The sequence below is a fragment of the Channa argus genome, chromosome 6, assembly GCF_033026475.1.
Source record: "Channa argus isolate prfri chromosome 6, Channa argus male v1.0, whole genome shotgun sequence".
Classification (NCBI taxonomy): Eukaryota; Metazoa; Chordata; class Actinopteri; order Anabantiformes; family Channidae; genus Channa; species Channa argus.
The window spans coordinates 14,222,527-14,242,500 of record NC_090202.1 but is presented as its reverse complement, the minus strand read 5'-3'; the positions used below and the strand labels follow the sequence as shown (position 1 = coordinate 14,242,500).

The 19,974-nt window shown below is 39.6% G+C and overlaps 3 protein-coding genes across 7 annotated transcripts in view; 1 reads left to right on the top strand and 2 right to left on the bottom strand.

The window, feature by feature from the left end:
* The window catches only part of baz1b (bromodomain adjacent to zinc finger domain, 1B), an 18,181-nt gene extending 6,014 nt beyond the window's left edge, over nt 1–12,167 (bottom strand). The window contains exons 1-16 of one of the 2 annotated variants that reach the window (XM_067507029.1): nt 11,378–12,167; nt 9,934–10,050; nt 8,958–9,102; nt 8,320–8,512; nt 8,052–8,173; nt 7,633–7,830; nt 7,356–7,544; nt 5,927–7,241; nt 3,931–4,086; nt 3,564–3,702; nt 3,305–3,462; nt 3,013–3,127; nt 2,801–2,899; nt 2,294–2,471; nt 1,874–2,059; nt 149–296 (exon numbers count right to left, since the gene is read on the bottom strand). In XM_067507029.1, coding sequence (XP_067363130.1) covers nt 149–296; nt 1,874–2,059; nt 2,294–2,471; nt 2,801–2,899; nt 3,013–3,127; nt 3,305–3,462; nt 3,564–3,702; nt 3,931–4,086; nt 5,927–7,241; nt 7,356–7,544; nt 7,633–7,830; nt 8,052–8,173; nt 8,320–8,512; nt 8,958–9,102; nt 9,934–10,050; nt 11,378–11,496 — 3,577 coding nt within the window. In that variant the 5' untranslated portion in view covers nt 11,497–12,167. Of the gene's footprint in view, nt 1–148; nt 297–1,873; nt 2,060–2,293; nt 2,472–2,800; nt 2,900–3,012; nt 3,128–3,304; nt 3,463–3,563; nt 3,703–3,930; nt 4,087–5,926; nt 7,242–7,355; nt 7,545–7,632; nt 7,831–8,051; nt 8,174–8,319; nt 8,513–8,957; nt 9,103–9,933; nt 10,051–10,734; nt 10,868–11,377 lie in introns of those variants that run through there. The other variant, XM_067507030.1, reaches the window with a different exon arrangement.
* A 175-nt stretch (nt 12,168–12,342) lies between these two features.
* Nucleotides 12,343–15,015, bottom strand: bcl7bb (BAF chromatin remodeling complex subunit BCL7B b). 4 transcript variants are annotated; one of them, XM_067507032.1, is made up of 6 exons: nt 14,851–15,015; nt 14,223–14,355; nt 14,046–14,133; nt 13,699–13,857; nt 13,298–13,401; nt 12,343–13,160 (listed from the first exon to the last, which is right to left on the bottom strand). In XM_067507032.1, exons 1-6 carry the CDS (start codon nt 14,961–14,963, stop codon nt 13,089–13,091), a joined length of 669 nt encoding a protein of 222 aa, XP_067363133.1. In that variant the 5' UTR covers nt 14,964–15,015; the 3' UTR covers nt 12,343–13,088. The 4 variants fall into 4 exon arrangements, with proteins under 4 accessions (XP_067363133.1, XP_067363135.1, XP_067363132.1 ...); XM_067507034.1 differs by having other exon boundaries at nt 14,280–14,355; nt 14,851–15,013; XM_067507031.1 differs by lacking the exon at nt 14,851–15,015 and adding an exon at nt 14,514–14,796.
* Nucleotides 15,016–17,904: 2,889 nt separating this feature from the next.
* The window catches only part of hip1 (huntingtin interacting protein 1), a 43,972-nt gene continuing 41,902 nt past the window's right edge, over nt 17,905–19,974 (top strand). The window contains exons 1-2 of the mRNA XM_067507263.1: nt 17,905–18,024; nt 18,113–18,235. Of these exons, the coding sequence (XP_067363364.1) occupies nt 18,119–18,235 (117 nt within the window). The 5' untranslated portion in view covers nt 17,905–18,024; nt 18,113–18,118. The remainder of the gene's footprint in view (nt 18,025–18,112; nt 18,236–19,974) is intronic.

Below are 19,974 nucleotides of genomic sequence, written 5' to 3'. Positions count from 1 at the left end.
AACATCTTAGTTGAACAAATACATTTTCCACGTAAACACAGGAAAAATGCTTTCTCAGCTGTACTGCATTACCTGTAATTTATATACACTATATTTTTTGAACTGTCTGACTCCATGGCCAAACTAGTAAGAGAGCAGTTGAACATACCTTTCCTGCGACAGACTTTGCAGCGAGCGTTCTCAGCAGACATATCCCACTTTATGCAAGCGTCCAACATTCCCAGCAGGACATTCATCCGGGAAAAGGTCTGGGCCTCTCGGATAGCAGTCCTCCACTTTTCTACCGCTGTTGCCACCTAAGAGCACAAGTGTTTAATTTTGGCAGATCTTTAAATTGAAGAAATATATTGTCACACTCTCTCATTTTCTGTGCTCACATTGGCTATTTAACAAAAAGATCTGCAGACTTTTTGTAAAAAATGTTTGGGTGCATCACTGTCTGTGACTTAACCAGATGCTTTTAATTGGCACGAGATAAGCAATGAGTGAGATTACAAGATCTGAACAGTTAGCTATTATTAATTATGCTAAAGTCTCTTCTCTCTATGTCTACACTTTGTTACTGTATATGCATCAACACAGAAAGTGGGAGAAAGTCAACAAAAATAGTTGATCAGCCTGTTGAACAAGCAAACCTTCATGAAATGAGGAGTTATTGGAGTGGATTAATTTCTGCTACGTGTACCTACATGTACCCAACTAAGTAGTGTGTATTTTATGATTCAATACAGTAAAGTAAAAAACATTCTTGTTGCCGATCTACAAATAATATAAAATAATAAATAAAAAATTAAATCTAATTTGGTTCTGAATTTGTTTAGTTCACTAATTGTTTATTTTAGATTACTTGACATAGATCATTTATTTCCAATATTCATTGAATACTCATCAAGTGTGTTTACATGGACTAAAGTACTAGACTAAAGTAACCAGACTAAAGTAACCAGGTTACAGTCGGCTTTCTCAGGAATGCTGATTTCTTAATTGTCTTGTATACGGGAAAGCTGGTTTACCAAATCAGGGTAGAGGATTAGGCAAACCTGGTTCCCCAGGCAGATTTCTGTCTGACAATGCCGATTTCTTTGCCATGTATATGCTTAACCAGGCTTTTTCAACTACGCATTTGTGTAACCAAAAGCTACAGACAGTAAGTTGCACGCAGCTGAGTGAAAGAATGAATGAAAGTAGAGACCCTTAATGGGTTAATGAGAGACAAAAAGCAGCATTTCCCCTTGTTTTACAGAGCCCGGATACCAGGTCCAAGGTGGAGAAAAAAATCAGGTTACTCTTCTGCTTAATGTATACGTGGATTTCCCGTAATTAGGCTTCTTAAGTGCATGTAAACACTGCTCCGATTAGCTGAGAAAGCCAATTTCTCTGAGTACCCCCGGTTACTTAAGCACAAGTAAACCAAGTCATTGAAGTTGAGCATATTTGCCTCTCATTTCTTATTATTGTATTTTATGTGATGCAAGGGGAGGGGGGAGGAGATAAAAATGTCAGCTTCCCTGCTCTCTCAATAAATCAAATTACTTCACAATTTGCACATTCAGTGGCCTATCTGAAGGAAGTACCTGTTTGAACAAGGTATAGCAAAACGGGCTGTTAATATGTAAATACAAAACAAATAGCATACAATAAATATTTGTACTATTTACATACGGACCCTGATCTCCCGATCTGCAACAACTGCAAGTATAATCAAATTCTGTGAGAAACACTGAATAATATTAGTGTCATAATTATTATTTAAGCAACATTGTTTTGTTTTATGGACGTCTTACCTCTGAGACACACTTTCAGAAAAAGCATAATGTTTCAACTTATGTTGATGCTATGCTTATGCTTATGTTAATGTGTTAATGTTTCTTACCCTGGCCTCCTCTGCCAGTCTCTTCTCCTCATCTACCTCTTCAGCCTTACTGCTTTCATCCCCCCCTTGCTTTTTCTTCTTCTTCTGCTTGGGGGCCATGAATCCCTGGAGGAACTTTTTTATTACACAGGCCTGAATGGTGATGATGCATTCACCAAAGTCTTTCAGGCTCTCCATGCCATTCAACTATATACAGGGGGGAGGAAGAAAACACACACACACACACACACACACACACACACACACACACATAACAAATGTTAGTTTCATGCATATTCTGACAACTATGAATGTATCAGTTGTAAGCTGTATACAAGTCACTGCTATTGGTTGACAGAATCTATACTTAAAAACACACATTTCTCAGACTTTTCTAACTAGATGAGCTAATAAGTTATGATATTGACAGAAACTAATCACCTGATCTTCTATGTCTATGTTGTCATCCAGATATCCCAGACCTCCTTTCTGGAGTCGTGAGGCTACTTCCTGTATGTCACTGCGCAGGTATGTGAGCAGATCTGTGTAGCCATCACAGGCCCTGAGACCCATTTTTCCCTTACGGGTCAAATGGATGGAGTGCAGGATGTCCTGGTACCTGAATCACAGAAGGATAGATTTGTTTTAAATTAGACTTGTACTACTTATTTCATGATATTACTGCTGCTGCCCTCTTTTTAAATTTATATCGTCTACCTTGCACATTGTGCTGTGCAGATTCATGACACCTTGGACATGCTTTAGTGCCATAGTACATGATGCTTTGGAATTTTTCTGTTATCTGATAACAGCTATACCTCATGACAAATATAAAATACCCCTTGAAGAACATTTGTGAATTGGGCTATACATGTAAATTTTGATTTTTTTGTGAATTGGGCTATACTTTTTTTTTTTTTTTTTTTATTAGAACGAAAGTGCATTCACCTGTTTTCTATCCTCATCTTAAGTTCACTCTCTCTAACCCCCTGAGGATACAGACTTTCCACCAGCTCCTCCAGCTCAGCTGGGTTGTCACAGATGAACCTGTGTACAGAGATGGAAAAAGCTGATTATTCTAATGTGAAAAAAAGATGTGTAACTCAAATAAAATAGCCAAACGAATAAAATAAATTAAAAAACAGAAACAAAGCTCTTACCAGAGGTTCTGACCCTGTTTGGGAACAGTAGTTTCTATACAAACATCTCCTGCTGCTCCCTGCTGGGCTCCTTCACTAATAGCACCATCTATGCTGCCATCATCTTTTTCAGCTCCTACGACACAGACTCTAATCAATTCGATGAACACTTAAAAGTATTGTAAATTTAGAAAAGGGTAGCAGGGGCCATTTTCGGGTTTTCAATAAACAATCTATAATGATTTGGGGTAATAGCAGAATGTTTATCAAAACATTCATAAGATTAACAAAAAAAAAAGTTTAAACATTGTACCTTGTGATTCAGTAGCAGCAGAATCACCATCCTCTTCTTCCCCCTCAGGTTCAGCTGGTGTGTTCTCAGATGGAGGGGTGAAGTTGTAGTCGATGCTTTCGTGTACCCAGCCTTTCTCAATGTACAGACCAGGAACCACATCAGAGAAAAGCCAGTATCTGAACCAAAACATCAGGCAACCATGCTTGTAATTTAGTTATTATTAAAAGATTTTACATTCGTTTTGTTTAATAATTCACCTTTTGTGCAAAGTACTAACCTGTTATGATTTCTGTCAGTACCCAGTGGGGTCCTGCGCATAACAAGTTTGGCTTTGGTGATTCCATCCTGAAAGGCCCTCTCTGCAGCGGCCCTCTGCTTACGCATTCTTTCCTCTTCTGCCTCTTTCTCCATGCGCTCTGAGAGTGATAACACATTGGGAAATAAGAATGAGTTTTAACGTATTCAATGATAATATATCTGACTAGACTGATTTACCCAAATTAATAAGCATTCCCAGTGGTAACGAAATTACTTGCCAAGAGTGCAAACCCAAAGTTGATGGGTCACAAAATTTTACACATAAAATTAAACAGATTCCCCATCACATATGTCTAGAACTCTTCCCAGTCTACTTTGAACTTTACCTTTGTTCTGTCTGTCCATCTCCTCCTTCTCCTTCTTAGCCTGCATTGCCATCAGCCGTCGGCTTTTCACTGAGCTGATCATGTCGTCTGGCTCTGGCTCTACTTTCACTTCTTTTTTGCACTCTTTCTTAGGAGCTCCCTCTTTTTTCTTTTCACCTTTGAGAACAGAAAAGAAAAAAAGAAGAGAAAATACTGGTATAAAACTATATTTGTTGTTATGATTTTTGAATATTTATAGGAAAAGACAACAATGGACTGGATTTAGTATTTAAGCATACTAAATACCGTAAGAAGTCTTAATATTTGAGTATTACTGTGTGTATTGGGGCCTTTATTACTTGTGAGCTTTTTCTAAGATCAGACTGCATTTATATGCTCTTGTTCAAATTAGGGAATTCTCTGAGCCACTGCTATAATTTCTTGTCTCTTTCTCCTTCTCTGTTGGTCTAAATGGCAGAGTGTCCGCTGATGCCCAATTCTGTAGCAACACAGGTGCGCTTACTCACTCAGAATCAACAAAAAGTTATGTCCATTATTAAAAACATAAACAAGGTACATGTGTCTTTTAAAATTTAAGGTCTTTAAATTATTTTGCATTTAGAAAGGTTTTAATTATTAGGTGTTTTATAACTCCTGAGCTCAAAATATTTTACCCCCCCCCCCAATTTCTTCAATGTCCAACCAGTCTATTGTGAATTAGCCTTTTGTATGCTTGGCCTGGTTCTGAAGAGACTACCACCTGCTCTTGCCATATTTCTATATAACTAACACTTAGATTGAAAACACTGACAGTTTTCAGTGGAAACATAATTGCTGTTCAAAACATGCAGCTACAACCTGAAAATCAGATCAGACTAATCAGAATTCATCCTCAGACATATTTGTGCAAAAGAAGCTCCGTATACACGGTAAAAATAATATATACAGTATACAAAGTAGAAGACAGGGTATCAAATGTTAATTAAACATGTATTCCTACATTAACAGCCCACTGACTTTGGCACATTACATCTTCTAATAGCTTTTTACTCCAAATACTGGAGGTTCTGTTTTAGAATTAAAAGTTGATATGGTTGATTTATAAAAATGATAAGAAAAATAAAACTAAGTGGTGAAGCAGATGTTAAAACAGCTAAAGGTTTTACATGAGAAGATTTCACTCAGAAATTACAAAAAGACTCACTATTACAGAAAGCCCAATTATTGTCCTCTCATCTCATATACAATAGTTGTTTTTACACAAATTAGTGTTGTGACTTGCAGAGAGCACACGTGTCAACAACAATTTAAGTTTGGCCTTTAATAAGTTCAAGCCTGTGAATTGACAACAACAGATGACTTGTGAATTTTACTGTCAGTGACCATCAGCACGGTAGAAAAAAGAAAGAACTTTAAAGGACTAAACTAATTTTGAATCACCTTCCTATAATAAAATATTTGTCTGCTTCCAGCTGAAAAACTCATCAAGATGACATAACCCGGAGGAGTTTTTCATCATTAGGAACCCGAACTAGAACCAAGAGAAGCAAGTTCAAAACCACAGTCTGTGCAGAAGCAGAGCTGTGACAAAAGTCACAATGTAATGCTTGACTGTGCGTTAACATAAATATTAACACAGGTGCAGCTGATGCTACATTAACACACACACACCTCATCTTTAGGTGAGAAGGTGAGCACATCGTCTTAAGATTCCAACAATCTATGATGTTAGATGTAACTAAATTTTTTGTCTGTCCTTGTTAGAGTAACGTTAATGTTGACCACAGGCACTGCTTTTTGCAATACTCTTTTCATGTTTTAATTGTTTTTATGAGGAACTTCCACATTGATGTAGATTAACATTTTAGCTATTGGTACACTGAAATAATGTTCAGTCTATACAATCCCACATAGAAATTTGGCCCGATGATTTTTTTTATGCAATTAGGTGGGTGGGGAAAGAAGTTAAGATCATAGCATTAAACTTTTACAATTACAAAGGTGTATTCACTCCTACCTTTGCCCTCCATCTCTTTCTGCTTCTTCCTCTCAGCCTTCTTGCGGTCATTGACCTCTTTCAGCATTGCCAAGCGCTCCTTCCACAGCTCAGCTGACCGCTGCTGCATAGCATCAACATGGTCTGCCACAGAGTAAGTCATGAGGATGCGGTGACAAAGAGCCACCAGCAGTTTAACCTTCTCTTCAGGGCTCAACTCAAACACTTCGACTGTTTCGAGTTTCTCCAGGAACTCACTGGTCACCACATCATCAAATCCTCCCATGGCACCAGAGTCCTCTGAACCTTGGCCGCTTTCCTCACCATGAGTGTCACATGGACGCAGACAAAGTCGTGCCAATTCTGATGCTGAGTGCATGGTTAGGGGGATCTCAGATAAAGGCATATCGAGCTCACTGTAGCCTTCTGCCAGCTCATCCTGCAGCAATGTCTGTAGCAGCACCACAAGCACACGGTTTAGATACAGGAAGCCAAATCGTTCCCCAGCGAGGGCTTCCATCAGAGCCACTGCTGTGATGGGATACTGTTCATCAGGCATCAGCAGCCCTGCATAGCAGTGAAGGAAGTCCACCACCATAGCCACATCACCAAACAGGGTGTTGGGCAATCCTTCAGGCATGTCTACAAGCTTGAATGTTGGCAGGGTCTTGCCCCCTTTTATCTCCTGGTCCTCATATCTACGTGATAGTTCACGACGAACCAACATTTCCTTTTCACGTCTCTCCTTGGCTTTTTCCCGGAGTTTCTCTTTGAGTTCCTCGCGTCTCTTTTTCATCTCTTCTTTCCTTTCCTCTTCACTCAAGGCTGCCCATCGTTTCTTTTGCTCCAGCAATTCCCAGCGTTTCTGCACCAGCTCCTTGAGCTCCTCTGGCAGACGGCTGCGATCATCTGAGGACAAGGTTTTGGCAGCCTTAGAGATGAGGGAGGAAAGGGAGTTCTTTTTGTCGTCTTTCCCCTTGTTCTCCTTATAGTAACGAAGAAGGTGAAGAGCCATAGGGTGCAGTGGCTTCCCCAGTTTTGGCGTGCCCATGCCAGTACTACGAGCCCTCTTCTTCGGGCTCCCAGCAGGGGTGCTCTTGGCCAGATGCAGCAGAGTCATCTGCTTCATTTTCGGTGTCTTACCGCCAGCTTTGGAATCCTTTTTAGAAGCTTTGAGCACATTGAGCTTCTTATCACCACTCTTTCCAGTTTTCTTGCCTTCTTTCTTGTCCCCAGATTTCTTGCCCGATTTTGGAGTGGAAGGCAGTGATCCTTTGCCTTCTACTTTCTTAGGTGTTCCAGAGTTCTTTACCTTGAGTGGAGAACCATTCATTTTCTAGAATTCAGATAACATGAGGGCATTAAGCAAAGCTTTGACTTTCAAGAGACACCGTGAGCATTGAGCAATATGGTAACTGAGCCATGACAATATGCATACAAATCTGCTAACCTGCATGTGGCCCCAGATAGTGGGACTAAGAGGCATGCCCAAAGCATCTTTCTTCTTTTTCTTTTTTTTCTCTCCCTTTTCATTTCCAGAATCCTCTCCTGGTGTGTCAGAGGTCTTAAGCTTCTTGCTAGGCTTGCCCTCTGGAGAGGTCAGGCTCTTGCGTTTTGTGGATGGATTCTCTGCTAAAAACTATGGACAAACCAAGCATGAGCCAAAAACAGCATTTAAAAAAGCTTTTAAAAACAAGTAATAGACAGAAAACTAAGGGGGAAATTACCTTGTGTGGATCAAGAAGAAAGTCGCTGAATTTGCTAGGCAGGTTAAACTTTTTCACCAGTTCATCTTCCACCACCCAAGGAGCACTCTCTCCTGTGCCTAGCCTCAGAGCATAGTGCCTGATAAAATACCGCATGATTTCCTTGGTTGGAGGGCGTTCTGTTCTGTAGAGACTGTCTGCTGGGACACTGCTAATCACCTATAAATGAGTCAGACCATAAGATGGATAAGTCTCCACAGCGCTCAACAGATCATGAACCACATAACATTTTAGAAAATTAATTATTGATAAAAATACTACAATATTACTTGCAGCACAGAAAACACTAGTAAAAACTGTCATAGCCTTCAAGACCAGATGAATTCTTATCTGGGATGAAAAGAAAGCCAGTCACTTTGTTGACCAATTATGATACAAACCTTATCCTCGTTGATAAGCTTCACGTCATACTTATGAGGAAGGAATTTGGGCATTGCCCATTTCTTTTTCTCTTCTTTCATGGCAGTGGGAAGCTTCCTTGGAGAGCGTCGTGCCCTGTCACCTGATCAGAAGAAAAAAATTTTTTTTTTTAAAAAAAAACATGTTAATATGTTAGTAATAAATGTTATTGGGAGAATGTGGTAAAAAGTAAAATCTATAAGTAAAACATATAATATAACATTTATTTGTGCACTAAACTGTACTCACTGAGACTCTCCCTCCTGTTTTCCTCCTCTCGAGGAAGAGGCTCCTTCCTCTGGTTCTCCTGACTTGCATTCTCCTTGTCACTGGAAGGAGAGTCACAGGCACCTTCAAGTTTTTTTTCACCTGTTTCACCCTCTGGGTTTTCTAGGGGATGAATCTTCAATACCCTCACTCGCAGACTTTTGTCCTTTCCCACCTGGAAAGAAAATTTTTGAACCAGAGCCTTGAAGAATATGTGTTCTGTTTTCAATTAAACTCCTGCATACAACCGCTCTTAGACAAGGATGGGTTTCAATTATGTATTATATGGGTGCTTTTTCATATGCCTTTATCTTGTTACACTTTCTCTCTTGCATGAACTGTTTGCATAGTGATTACAAATAATCGGTTCAGGGAAATTAAATATAAATAGCTACCGGAAGAGTACAATTTAAACCTATGCTTTGGTCAATGTAACATGTTTATTTGAAAGAAATTTTAATTTGTTAATTAAAAAAGAAAAAAGGTGGTATGGTTCTATTCAGCTAATGTTAACAAGCACAAAAACATGTATGTTGGTCTAATTCCTCCTGGGGACTTAAAAAGACAAGAAACAATGTTACATAGCAGTTAATACTAAACAAGTTTAGAAATTTACTGACCAGAAAGTCACACTCTTCACCCACAGCATACTTGGTAAGGATTTCCACCCAGGCCATTTCCACCAGTTTGTCTAAAGACACTGTGTTGTGGTGGACCATCTCTAGGACCGGCTTCTCAAACCACTGGGGATACTCCTCCTGAAGACTACAGACATACCACAATTGGCTATTACAACACAAAAGCCTTAATAATAAATATGAACAATATATGTAGAATGTTTTTAGTGTCTTGCACCGCCATCATTTTGTGCTTCGCTTTAATCAACATTTTCTAACAGTTTCTAAAAATAAAGCTAGACCATTTACAAATAAAATACATTTTTGGAAATACATCAACAAGGGCCACAGCATCTTATACAGGGCAACAAAGATTGACAGTGTCCACTAGAGGGAGCAAATGCTCTTAGTTAACATAATTAGACAGCATTTAAATGCTGTTATTGATCCTCAGTGGCTTCAACTATAGGACTATATAGACTGCCCTGTCTATTCTGTGACATCTCTTTGAGTTGTGTATATAGTTTAGGTCAATGTACTGCATCAGCACAAATTCATATCATATATTTAAACCTGGTAGGTAACAAGTAACCTTAAAGAGTGGACTTTTGGCTATGTTCTTTCCCTTTGCTCATCAGGAGAGGGGAACTCTCACCATCCCAATGCAGATTCAAGGATGACTCAATCACACACCCTCTAAATAGAACTAAGAGGCGGAGCAATAGATTTATCCAATCACAGAAAAGGAGAAAGCCTTGTGACTAGGAGCAATATGGCTCTTTGGTGACACTACTAAGCTTCTGTCAAAAAGGCCAAAGCTGTATTTTTGGGCAAGTGATTCTAAACAGTTTAGATTTACAAGAAGGACCCAGAGCTTTAATGAACGTCTAAATGTAGATGTGTGGCTATGTGTATAGTATGTGGACTATAACCAGCAGAGTATAAAAACATGTAGAAAAACTCTGTATGTCATACTAACAGTTCTGTGACTTCTTGTTCCTCCTCCCATGCTTCTTTGTGTGTCAGCTGGCTGCTACCAGTGCTCTTGCATGTCCAGATGCGCTCAATATACCTCTGCAGGCGTGATTCATACTCTCTGTAGACATTTTGTCAAGGAAATTACAAAAATGTATGTGTAAACAGCATCCCCTCTTTAGCCTCCTTATGATTAAAAGCAAGACATACCTAATCCAATAATGACAGATCTGAACAAGAGACATTCAGCATACAGAGCCCAAACTTCATAACAAAACTGATTACAAGGTTATACTCTAATGAACACAAAAGAAGGAAAACCTTGTGGGGGTATAGAAACTACTCAGGAAATTGAGTTCAATTACATAAATGTTTTTAAAAAGTGGGGAAAAAAACTTGTATTACTAGTTGATGGAAGTTAAAAAGTTCGTTTGTGCCATCCTAAGTTACTGTAAAAACAGTAAAGACCAAATCTCAATTTTATCATGGACAAAAAGGAAGTTTGGAGGCCTGTTTCACAGAGCTTCATGTCGGGCACTGATTATATAATTCTATTAACATTTAACATTGCGGTAAGTAGATAAACCAGCTAAATCAATTCAGAAATCTAAACATACCACAATTTTAAATTATTAAGCCACAAACTTATATAACTCAAATGACCACTTTTAACACTACGTATATAGATAAAGTGAAAGTGAAAAATCTCGTAGCTGGCTTCAAAAACACTGCTGGCAGTTAACTACGTACTTCTGACATTTGAAGTTTTAAGATAAACACAATCTAAGCAATATGATAAACGTACTTCGCCATTTCAAAAAGAACACTATCTATACCAAAAAATGCTGTCTTTCATCAGTGGGTAGTTTTTCTAAACTCAAAAACACAAGCGTACCGGTGGCTAAAACTAGCTCAACATATGCTTCTATGCTAAGAGTTAGCTCTATCCAACCTAGCAGCGACTTCAGCCCCAAGGAAGGAGGCGATGTCTATTGTGCAATAATGGAATACCTAGCCATAGCAATGTCCTAGCTCTCATTGCTAGCATCTTTGCTGACAGTCGGTCCGCAAAAGCAGAAAATGATAGCAGCTCCCTATATTTAATGTTAACTAAGGGTAAAACCATTGCTACATGCCACATAAAAGCTATATTTGGCTCAGTTTAATAACCAGGTGGCTACGATGAGTTCTTTACAAAGACGATGTGGGTGTTAGCTAGCAAGGCTGTCACCGAGTTTAAACTGTGAAACAAAATGCGGAGGGGGGCGACTAAGTGATGGGAAAATCTCTGGTTACTTCAAATTAAGTGTGTTAGCCACATTTATGGCGCAATACATTTAATCACGTGGACATCAATTTCACCAGGTAGACAAAGGAAGTACTTTAATGTTGCATGCCGGGTGGCTCGACAAATCTAGTCTGAGCATCAACATCACGGTAAAGGATACTCTTTGTTCCTGAAGGCCTCTTTAGTGTGCTCGATGATGTAGACCTCCTCTCCCGGGCCTGGTGGCTCGGCTAGCGGCTTAGCCAGTGGGTAAGGTTTCCGGCCCAAAAGTGGTGCCATTTCAAATCCACAAATGGAACGGGTAACGATAAAACCAGATCCTCCAGAAATAAATTAGTCAAACAATATACAACAATATGTCCTTGGCATGTATCCGAGTGTCTCGAAATGTCTTAGCACCACCAACGTTACCGCCGGCAGGCCCGGCACTCAACGTGTAGCAGCTAGCTAGTAGCTAGCTGGCTGTACTGCTATCTCGTTGCAAAACAATAACAGTGCGCTTCTTGTCACCAGCCTCATCGCACCTTTCGTTTCTCTTCTTGGGGCGATAACATACTGGTTTTACAAAATTACTGAGCTGTAAAACAGATCGCCGGACTTGTCTCTTTGGGGTAGTTAGTAAACTTTTAGCTCCTCCGGATGATCATGAAAGGATGCAAACCCAACCGAAATCAAACTCGCGGTAACACTAAAGCTCAGTTCAGCAGGTCTGGCGCGCTACACAATTTCAAGTCTTTGCGAATTAGGCTTGTCCTCGTTTCATATACTTGTCTTCGCGGGATATGCGTACTGCGGACGCTTGTTGCTATCAGATAATGGCGTTACCAAATGATAAGAAAAGTAACCTGGATCAATCAAGAGGTTAATTCCTTGTCGAAATGGCGGGAGTTTCTACTCCACCGGCACAATTCCGCACACCCTCAGAACTCCGTTTCCCCGGCAGCAAGAGGCGTCGCATGCACGTCCCGCCTTCTCATGACACTGATTGGTTCCCTCCGGGACTGCTGTCGTCGAATAGGTCTTATGCGGTCCCTGATGGGCTCATATGACTGTCTGTCGTCCGTCTGCTCTAGTCCTTTTATGTAAACTACGCCCCCATAATACAAATTAGAGACAAGAGGTCACTTAATAATACTAACCGTTTTAATTTATTTCAGAAATACATTTAAATATTTTGGTAATGCATTTATTGAATACTGACGTGGCTTTAATTCATCTTCGTTTCAGCCCGTTCATTTCGAAACCTTTCGTGTTCTATTTAAACAGGACTTATGAAACAATAGGTTATCATATGTGGGTCTGTCTTCCAGCCATTGTAGAGTGAATGAATAAATACCCACCTTACAGCATTAATTACAGAATTGAAATGGAAATTAGCATTTGTTATGGTTTACAAAAAGTCTTCAACTACAAAACACAGGCAAATTATAAATATTTAGAAAAGCTCTTATTCTTATTTATTTATATCTTATTTCTTGCATGTAGCCAAAAGAAGTTCCAGAAAGGACATCTTGTTTAAAACATAATGGCACATCAGCATACACCAATTTGCATTAAGCTACACATTTAACACCCTTTTGGAAATGGCCAGTAAACCGAAAAATAAGGACGTGAAATCATGCAAAAATTTTAACTGCATAAAGGACAAATAAGAAACAGTTAGTTCCAAGCAAACTTTCAGAAATCACTTAAAATAGCAAGACAGAAGTGAAGATTTTTCAGTAAACACTTGTCATTTGCTGAAACCAATGACAAAAGAAATGTTGTGAAAATAAGTCAAGACTTCCTTAGAATATTTTTAAAGCTTAGCTAATCGGACAACAACTGAAAACAGGTATCATTTGCATTTTGACAAAATGATTATAAATAAGCTATCTCAAAACAGCATTTTCCCCTGTGCAAATCTTCTTTAAAGGAGGTGCCCCTGTTTCATCCAATTCCTCCTGGTAAAGAAAAAGGAAAATAAAAAAATGGCTTACCTAAATAAGAAACAATTCAATTCATGCAACAGACCACAGAGATATGAATTCCTAATGAAGTCCTAATTAATCAAAGAAAAATGTTTTGGTCTTATGTGAACCTGTGTGTCTGGAGAGCTCCGTCTGACAGTTACAGATGAAAGAAGGTCCTCTTTGATGAGAGTTGGAGGCTCATCAGCCCCTTCCTGTCCTGAATGAACTGGCTCTGCATTCACATGGAAGTGGAATCACATCCTTATTAATGACGCTTTGAGAGTGAGTGAATGATGTCAGGTAGTACAGCATACAAGTAAGTGACATTGGAATCATAGACATTGGAAATAATTACTGTTACCATGTCCTGTATGTGTCTAATTGCCCAAGGTTTGGTTTGGAATATTTATTTTTTGGGCTTATTCTTAAGTTGAAGACATTTGATTCAAAAATACAGTATCTACTATGTGTACATTTTTAAGATTACAGGTAATCAAGTGAAAGATGTGTGAAAGAGTCGCACACATACCATCCACACTCTCCTGGCCGAGCATTGGAGGCTGAGAGTCTTCAGTTCGGAGGCTAGAGGTATGTGGTGGGCTGACTTGTTGTGAGCTGGAGGTGCTACTGCTGTTATCCATTTTTGGCTGGTAAACATCTGACAGAAAGCTCTGGTTGCTGTTTTCATCTATACCAATACAGGAGTTCCGATCAGAGTATTACATGACAGCAGCAATTCTTGCAAAATTGCTTTCTTTTTTAAGTTTTCCAAAATTTTTATTATACGAAATGTTGTTTTGTGACTTACAAAAAATATAAACATTATCATGCATACAGTGACTCCAGTATTTCATTAAAAGCAGCTATAAAACTCACCAGTAAAATCCAGCAAAGAGTTAGTGTTTTCTAAGACTACATCTTTCAGTCCTCTGACTTCTCCACCTGTGGATTTGGTGCGATAAATCTGATAACAGAAAAAGCATTGTCATCTGAATGAGCTTGTATGCATGAATGGGGGAAACGTAAAACAGTAATTACTAAATAATAACTTACAGGACTAGCCGAAAGGACAAAAAAAAAAAAATACACTGGCATGACAGAAGCCCCCACCTGTTTAGTTTCTGTTACTGGCACCCACTTGAATATACGTAAGGATGTGTCTCCAACTGTCACCCATTTCTTCTCCCTGGGAATAAAATGTGTTTAACTATTTTTAAGAAATTAGCTCAGTTTAGCTCTAACAGTGCAGGGTGTGCTATATAAGCATTAATATGTATCATGACATAACGATACAGTAAAATTCTCACGTCTTCTCTGTCAAACTACAGATGTCAGCTAACTAACCAAACAACCGGACGTGCTCGCTTGTAGCCATCGTTTACATTAGATAAGAGTGCTAAAAACACAAGAACCGGTTCGAGGATGTTTATCCATTGTTGGCTGACGAGGCAGTCGTCTTCATTATAGCGCGCACCGTGTGAAGCTGTAGCCATATTGACGGCTCTCGGCGGAAAAACTCAGCTAGCCCCGCCTCTCCTGTCAAACGCGTGCATTGATTGGTCAGCAGCCTCGTCAATCATCTAACTTTTCCGACTGAAGTTTGTTGAACGACGCAGCACATATCACGCTACGATGTACTAATACTTTATCCTCCATATTGTCCTCCAGATAGCCTACATACCATTTGCGCACTTTCTCGATGGCCGCCAGAACCTTTTTAATGTCATCTTTAGCCCGACTTCGGGTCTCAGCGCGGCCTGATCGTCCCGACATCTTGGTGCTGTTATGATTCATCTACAGATGCATCTGAAACTTCAAGACCAAGCCCTAGACCTCCGTTAAATCGGTCATCTCGCGAGACCTCATAATCTCAGGCCTATTTTTTCATCCATGCTGTTAGTCTATAATGATACAGTGGAAGCATTTTGTGTTCAATTTTTCAATACATGTTTTTGTTAATTTGATGTATCTACAATAAACAGTAGCAGAAAGTAGCATCGACATAAGTTCTGTACTTGATATCCTATATACTATACTATATATTGTTTATTCTTAATATAGTGCAGACATATTGTACTTTTTACTGAAATATTTTACATAAGTTTATTCTGGAGTTTGTTTGTTTTTTTATTTTGCGGATATTTTTACATTGTGCAATTGATGTATTTACAAAAGTAAGTGTCTAAGTACATCTTCTACTAATGCATATGTATTAGTAATCATAGACGGAATATTCTTTAGAATTAGAGCTTTTTATAGATTTCATCTAACTAGATTATTATTAGTAGGCTACTTTATATTATTTGCACTAGGAGGAAAACATTCAACTGGATCCCGCGTGTTGTCTGCCTAAATATTGTTCTTCTTCTCTACTGTATGTGTCCTGAAAAAATGTGGGTTAAATGCACACTACTTCTTATTTCTGGTTCTCACGTTTGAACAGCAGGGGGTAGCCTTGGAACGTGCAACTAAAAAAAGTGACACTTTTGCCCGACTGAGAGCAAAGGTTGGAAGTCTGTGGTAAGTTTAATTTATTGATATAAAAATATTGGCCGACAGTAAGCGACCTTTTGTATAAATTATGCAAGCCGGCTAAAAATTACTTTAACCAGCTACCATCAAAATTAAGTCAGGTGAAGTGTGGTTTAGCCTGGGTCGCACACACCTGTATGCAATGTGAATGCAATGTATAAAAATAATGCTCGTGTAGATTTGGGAAAAGATTACAAATTCAAAACCACATTGCTGATGGTGTGGGCTGGTCCTTGTGGAGCATCAACCAGTGGTTGAAGACAATGGGAGGAGTCACAAAGTAGTTGCCAGAGGAAATAACAAAATTGCACCAATCAGCATGTAGCTGAGCATGTTCTCGTAAGATATTCTTCTGAGAACTCGGTCCTTAATAGGTTTCTACAGAGGCATGATGCTTTGTGTAGCGATATATCGCTGCAGAACTGGGTTTGTTATGTACATATAGTATATTGTGAGTCCCTTACATCAGTTATACAAACACATATTACTAAAGTGATTGCATGATATTTATTTTCCTGTGAATTTGAGGAAATTTAAAAAATTAAAAAAAAGAAAGGCAAAATGACACCTGTCCTTTGCAACTCAACATGGAATTCATATAGTGACATCCACTCCTTTTAACGCTATTATTTTTAACTATAAAACTAAAGCTGATTATTCTTATTGTTAAAGTGTTTTCTCATGAATGTCAAAAACCACATTGCTCCACTTCTCTTGTAACTCGTATGGGAGCTTAGAAACAGCCCACATTTTGGCTGCACCACTAAGCACTTCTGTATATTTCAAATTTGTCATTGTATTTCCAAAACTGGCCAGGAAAAGAGCAAATTAGTTGAGTGCTTCACTATCATCAGCTTTAATGGTTTGCCAACTTAAGGCCTTATCCACATAGGCTACAGAGATTTTATATTCATTGCCAAAATGCTCCTTTAAAAGCCTCTTTGCCTTTTTGTATCCTTTGCCCGGTTCCATGTGAAAACAATCTCTCTAGGTTGCCCACTTGTATACTGCTCTATAAAAAAACAGAGCCTGGAATCTGACTAACAGCACTTACTTGGGAACACCAGAGGGCTGTTTCTAACAATGCATTCCTACTGGACCTAGCACTGCAGTACCTCATATTAAGCTCATCGCTTGATTCTTCACACTGTTCTGCAGCGTTGGTAACAGGTAGGCCATCCCTTGCACCTGTATATGATGTGATTTAAAAGTGTCCTTGCTGCTCTTTGAGCCACCTGACACCACAGAGCCTTCATATTTCTCCAAGATCTCAAGTTGAGCATTACTAGCAGCAAGAGCAGGATTTACTTCCAATTGTTCTTTCCTTGCTCTAATATTTGATTATAATTCTTCCTTTTCTGCCTTAATTCTTTTTCTTAAGCTTAACTTCTTGTTCATCTAGAGCGTGTTTTTGCCGTAATGCCTCAGCCTTAGCTAATAAAGCTGCCCTCTCTAGATCAACCCTAAGGAATACTGCTGAAGCTGAAAATGCTACAAAGTGCATTAGAACCTGTTTTGGATTTCCTTGATCTTCTCGAGGACGCTACAGAAACGCTGTCTTCAGGACTTACATCCTCACTTGCCTCCTCTATGCGCTGATGTTCCTCTTTAAATCAACGAGCAACATCGCTAAAAAATTTTCTGAATGAATTTGCCCTTGGCTCAAACCAGCACTGCTGAGCACGATTACTGTCCTCTTATGATTTAAGATTGTGGAGTATTTCTTTGACTAAGATATTTATATCACAGAGCATCAATCATCCATTAGACGAAGTGTCTTTTTCTTTTCTTTTCCCGTCAGCTGGCCTAATTTGGCCTTAAGAGTTGGTTTTGCCTGTCGTTTTCCACTCAACTTTGCACTACTACCTTGTTGCGCTCCCCCCTTACCATGTTGTACACATAGCTCTACCTTGTAGCTCCAATAGCTGACAACTGACTAGGCAAACTTTAAAGGCAGTTATGTGACGCCATCGATGGCATACGTCTTCATTTACCCAACCTTTCAAGACACAGCGACCACAGAGAAAACTCCCGTTGGCCCATACAATATTATTTATAGTTCAAACGCAGACCCGAAATGCCTGCTTAAGTTTTTAAAGCGCAAAGTTCCAAATAAAGAGTTGACGCACCGTACGCATGAATAAATGGGGATTTTATTTTGAAATCCGAAGCTGCCTCTTCCTGTAACCCCGGCAGACTTTACATTGGTGCCGAGCAGGCTCTACTGTCATTGACTAGAGGGTGTTGGACAGAAAAACCAAATGATCCAGCGAACAGGGCGAAGAGCCCAGCACGGCATGGACTGCTGCCCGCCATAGCTAGTGTAGCCTTAATTAGTATTATAATTTTTTACAATCTAGTTTGTTTATCGGCCGAAAGTTTTCTTGATTTCGCTGCTGTGTTATTCACAGAACACAATGGATCGTGTGAAAAGCTCCATGCAGCAAGTACCCAACGCTATTCCCAAAGTGATCCGACGGACTGGAGGGGCAAACAGCCTGGAGCAGGAGAAAGAAAACTTTGAAAGAGGGCAGGTATGGAGCAGAGAGGGTCATTTGAATGAAATTGCAATATTTTAGCGAATGCGTGGGATAAAGGTCTTGGCAGAAAACCGCTTTAAAAGGTGGGAGGATAACAGGCATGTCAGGCTGTCATTTCCTAAACTATGCATTATGGGATTATGCCTGTAGTGACTAATAGACGCTGAAGATCCATAAAAATGACATGCAGTAGCACATTTTAAAAACACTTTATTGTTGTCATATTTTACAAATTCTTACAGTTTACATAGTAACATTTACATAGGAGATCTAGATTATGTGTTATTTTGGTGCTACTTTCCCTAATGTTTGTCTGTGATCAGCAGATACTAGAGTCCACTGTACAACAAAAGAGCTGTTCAAATGTAGGTCAATGGCCTTTTGAATTCAGATAATAGTGTTGTTCAGCCTATCTGCAGGATAAACCAGACACAGGGAGACAAGCTGATGCTCTGTACGACAGGCTGTCAGTGGCATCTGTAGGTCTGTAGTCTCAGCTGGATCAGTGATCAGCATTACTTTAACGCAGAGTGGATAAGTGCCAAGTCTTTTTTGTGTTTGCTATTAGTTTTGATGTTGTGGCCGATGATGAATAATGAATGTTGTGTAGTTCTAAGAGCTCCACCTGACCTTGTATAAAGTGTTCTCCAAGTGAGCATATGTAGGTGGGCTGCTGTTATGCTGTGAAGCCCACTGTTTCCTCCCTGGTCTTCTCTTCCCCTCCCCTCTACCCAAACCAGGCACAGGGGAGGGAAAGGGGGAGAAAGTAGGTCAGATGAATCCAGCCAGTTACACTGTCGTGGTGATAGTACTTCAGCATGTGCTTCTCTGTTTGACAGCAGCTGCCAAATTGGAGAGTAAAGTTACCACGGGCTAAATCTACATAGCAGGTATTTGACTATTTTGCACCTACATGGCTGAATAAAATTCAACCCGCTTCATTCTTCCTGCACACAGCACTCTCATCCGGGACAGCCATAGCATGGATTAGAGGCAGAGAGAATGCTATACGTGTCCTCAGCCAAGCCAGGTCACTAGGTCACATTCAGGCTCCTGGGATCATACTGTCTGGACATGTGTCAAGGCAAAATGGTCTCCAGCATCACAACATACCCCTAAGTTCGGATATGATGTGAGCTCACAATTTTAGATAAAAGAACTTTGTATGAATAAAGTGCTTTGCGCTGTTATGCATCTGCACTATTAAAGCTCTCCATTATCTGAGATCTTGTGAACAAAGCACTCAGATTTTGCAGTTGATCAGCTCACTGCTGCTGTACCCGGGTGAAAATATTCATGCAAGACAAAACAAGTCCAGGTTTTGATTTGCTATTAGTAATCATGGCCTATGACTACACTGCAAAATGGCCCATATAGCTGTTTTGTTTTGATACTGATTGTGTCAGTTTCTTCCCATGTAGAGCTGTAGTAGTAGTTGGGCTCCTGGGTTTTTAAATCACTGATTAGGTTTTGTTACCTCAGAGTGCCAGATGCTGCATGTGTTTTTGTTTCCCTGCCGTTGTTTTTTTTTTATGGAGATCCAGAGCTGCAGGGAATACAGGAATCAATGAATCTGCCCTCTGATTTACGGGAGATAAGCAAGAGATAATCTCATCTGACCTGTTGTGCACTAAAGCTGCTGGGTCCCTGGCTTTCTCTTTCACCTCCTACACAGAAAAGCAACTGGCTGTTTGACTTAGATTTTCAGACTTTGTTGCCTATCATACATACCC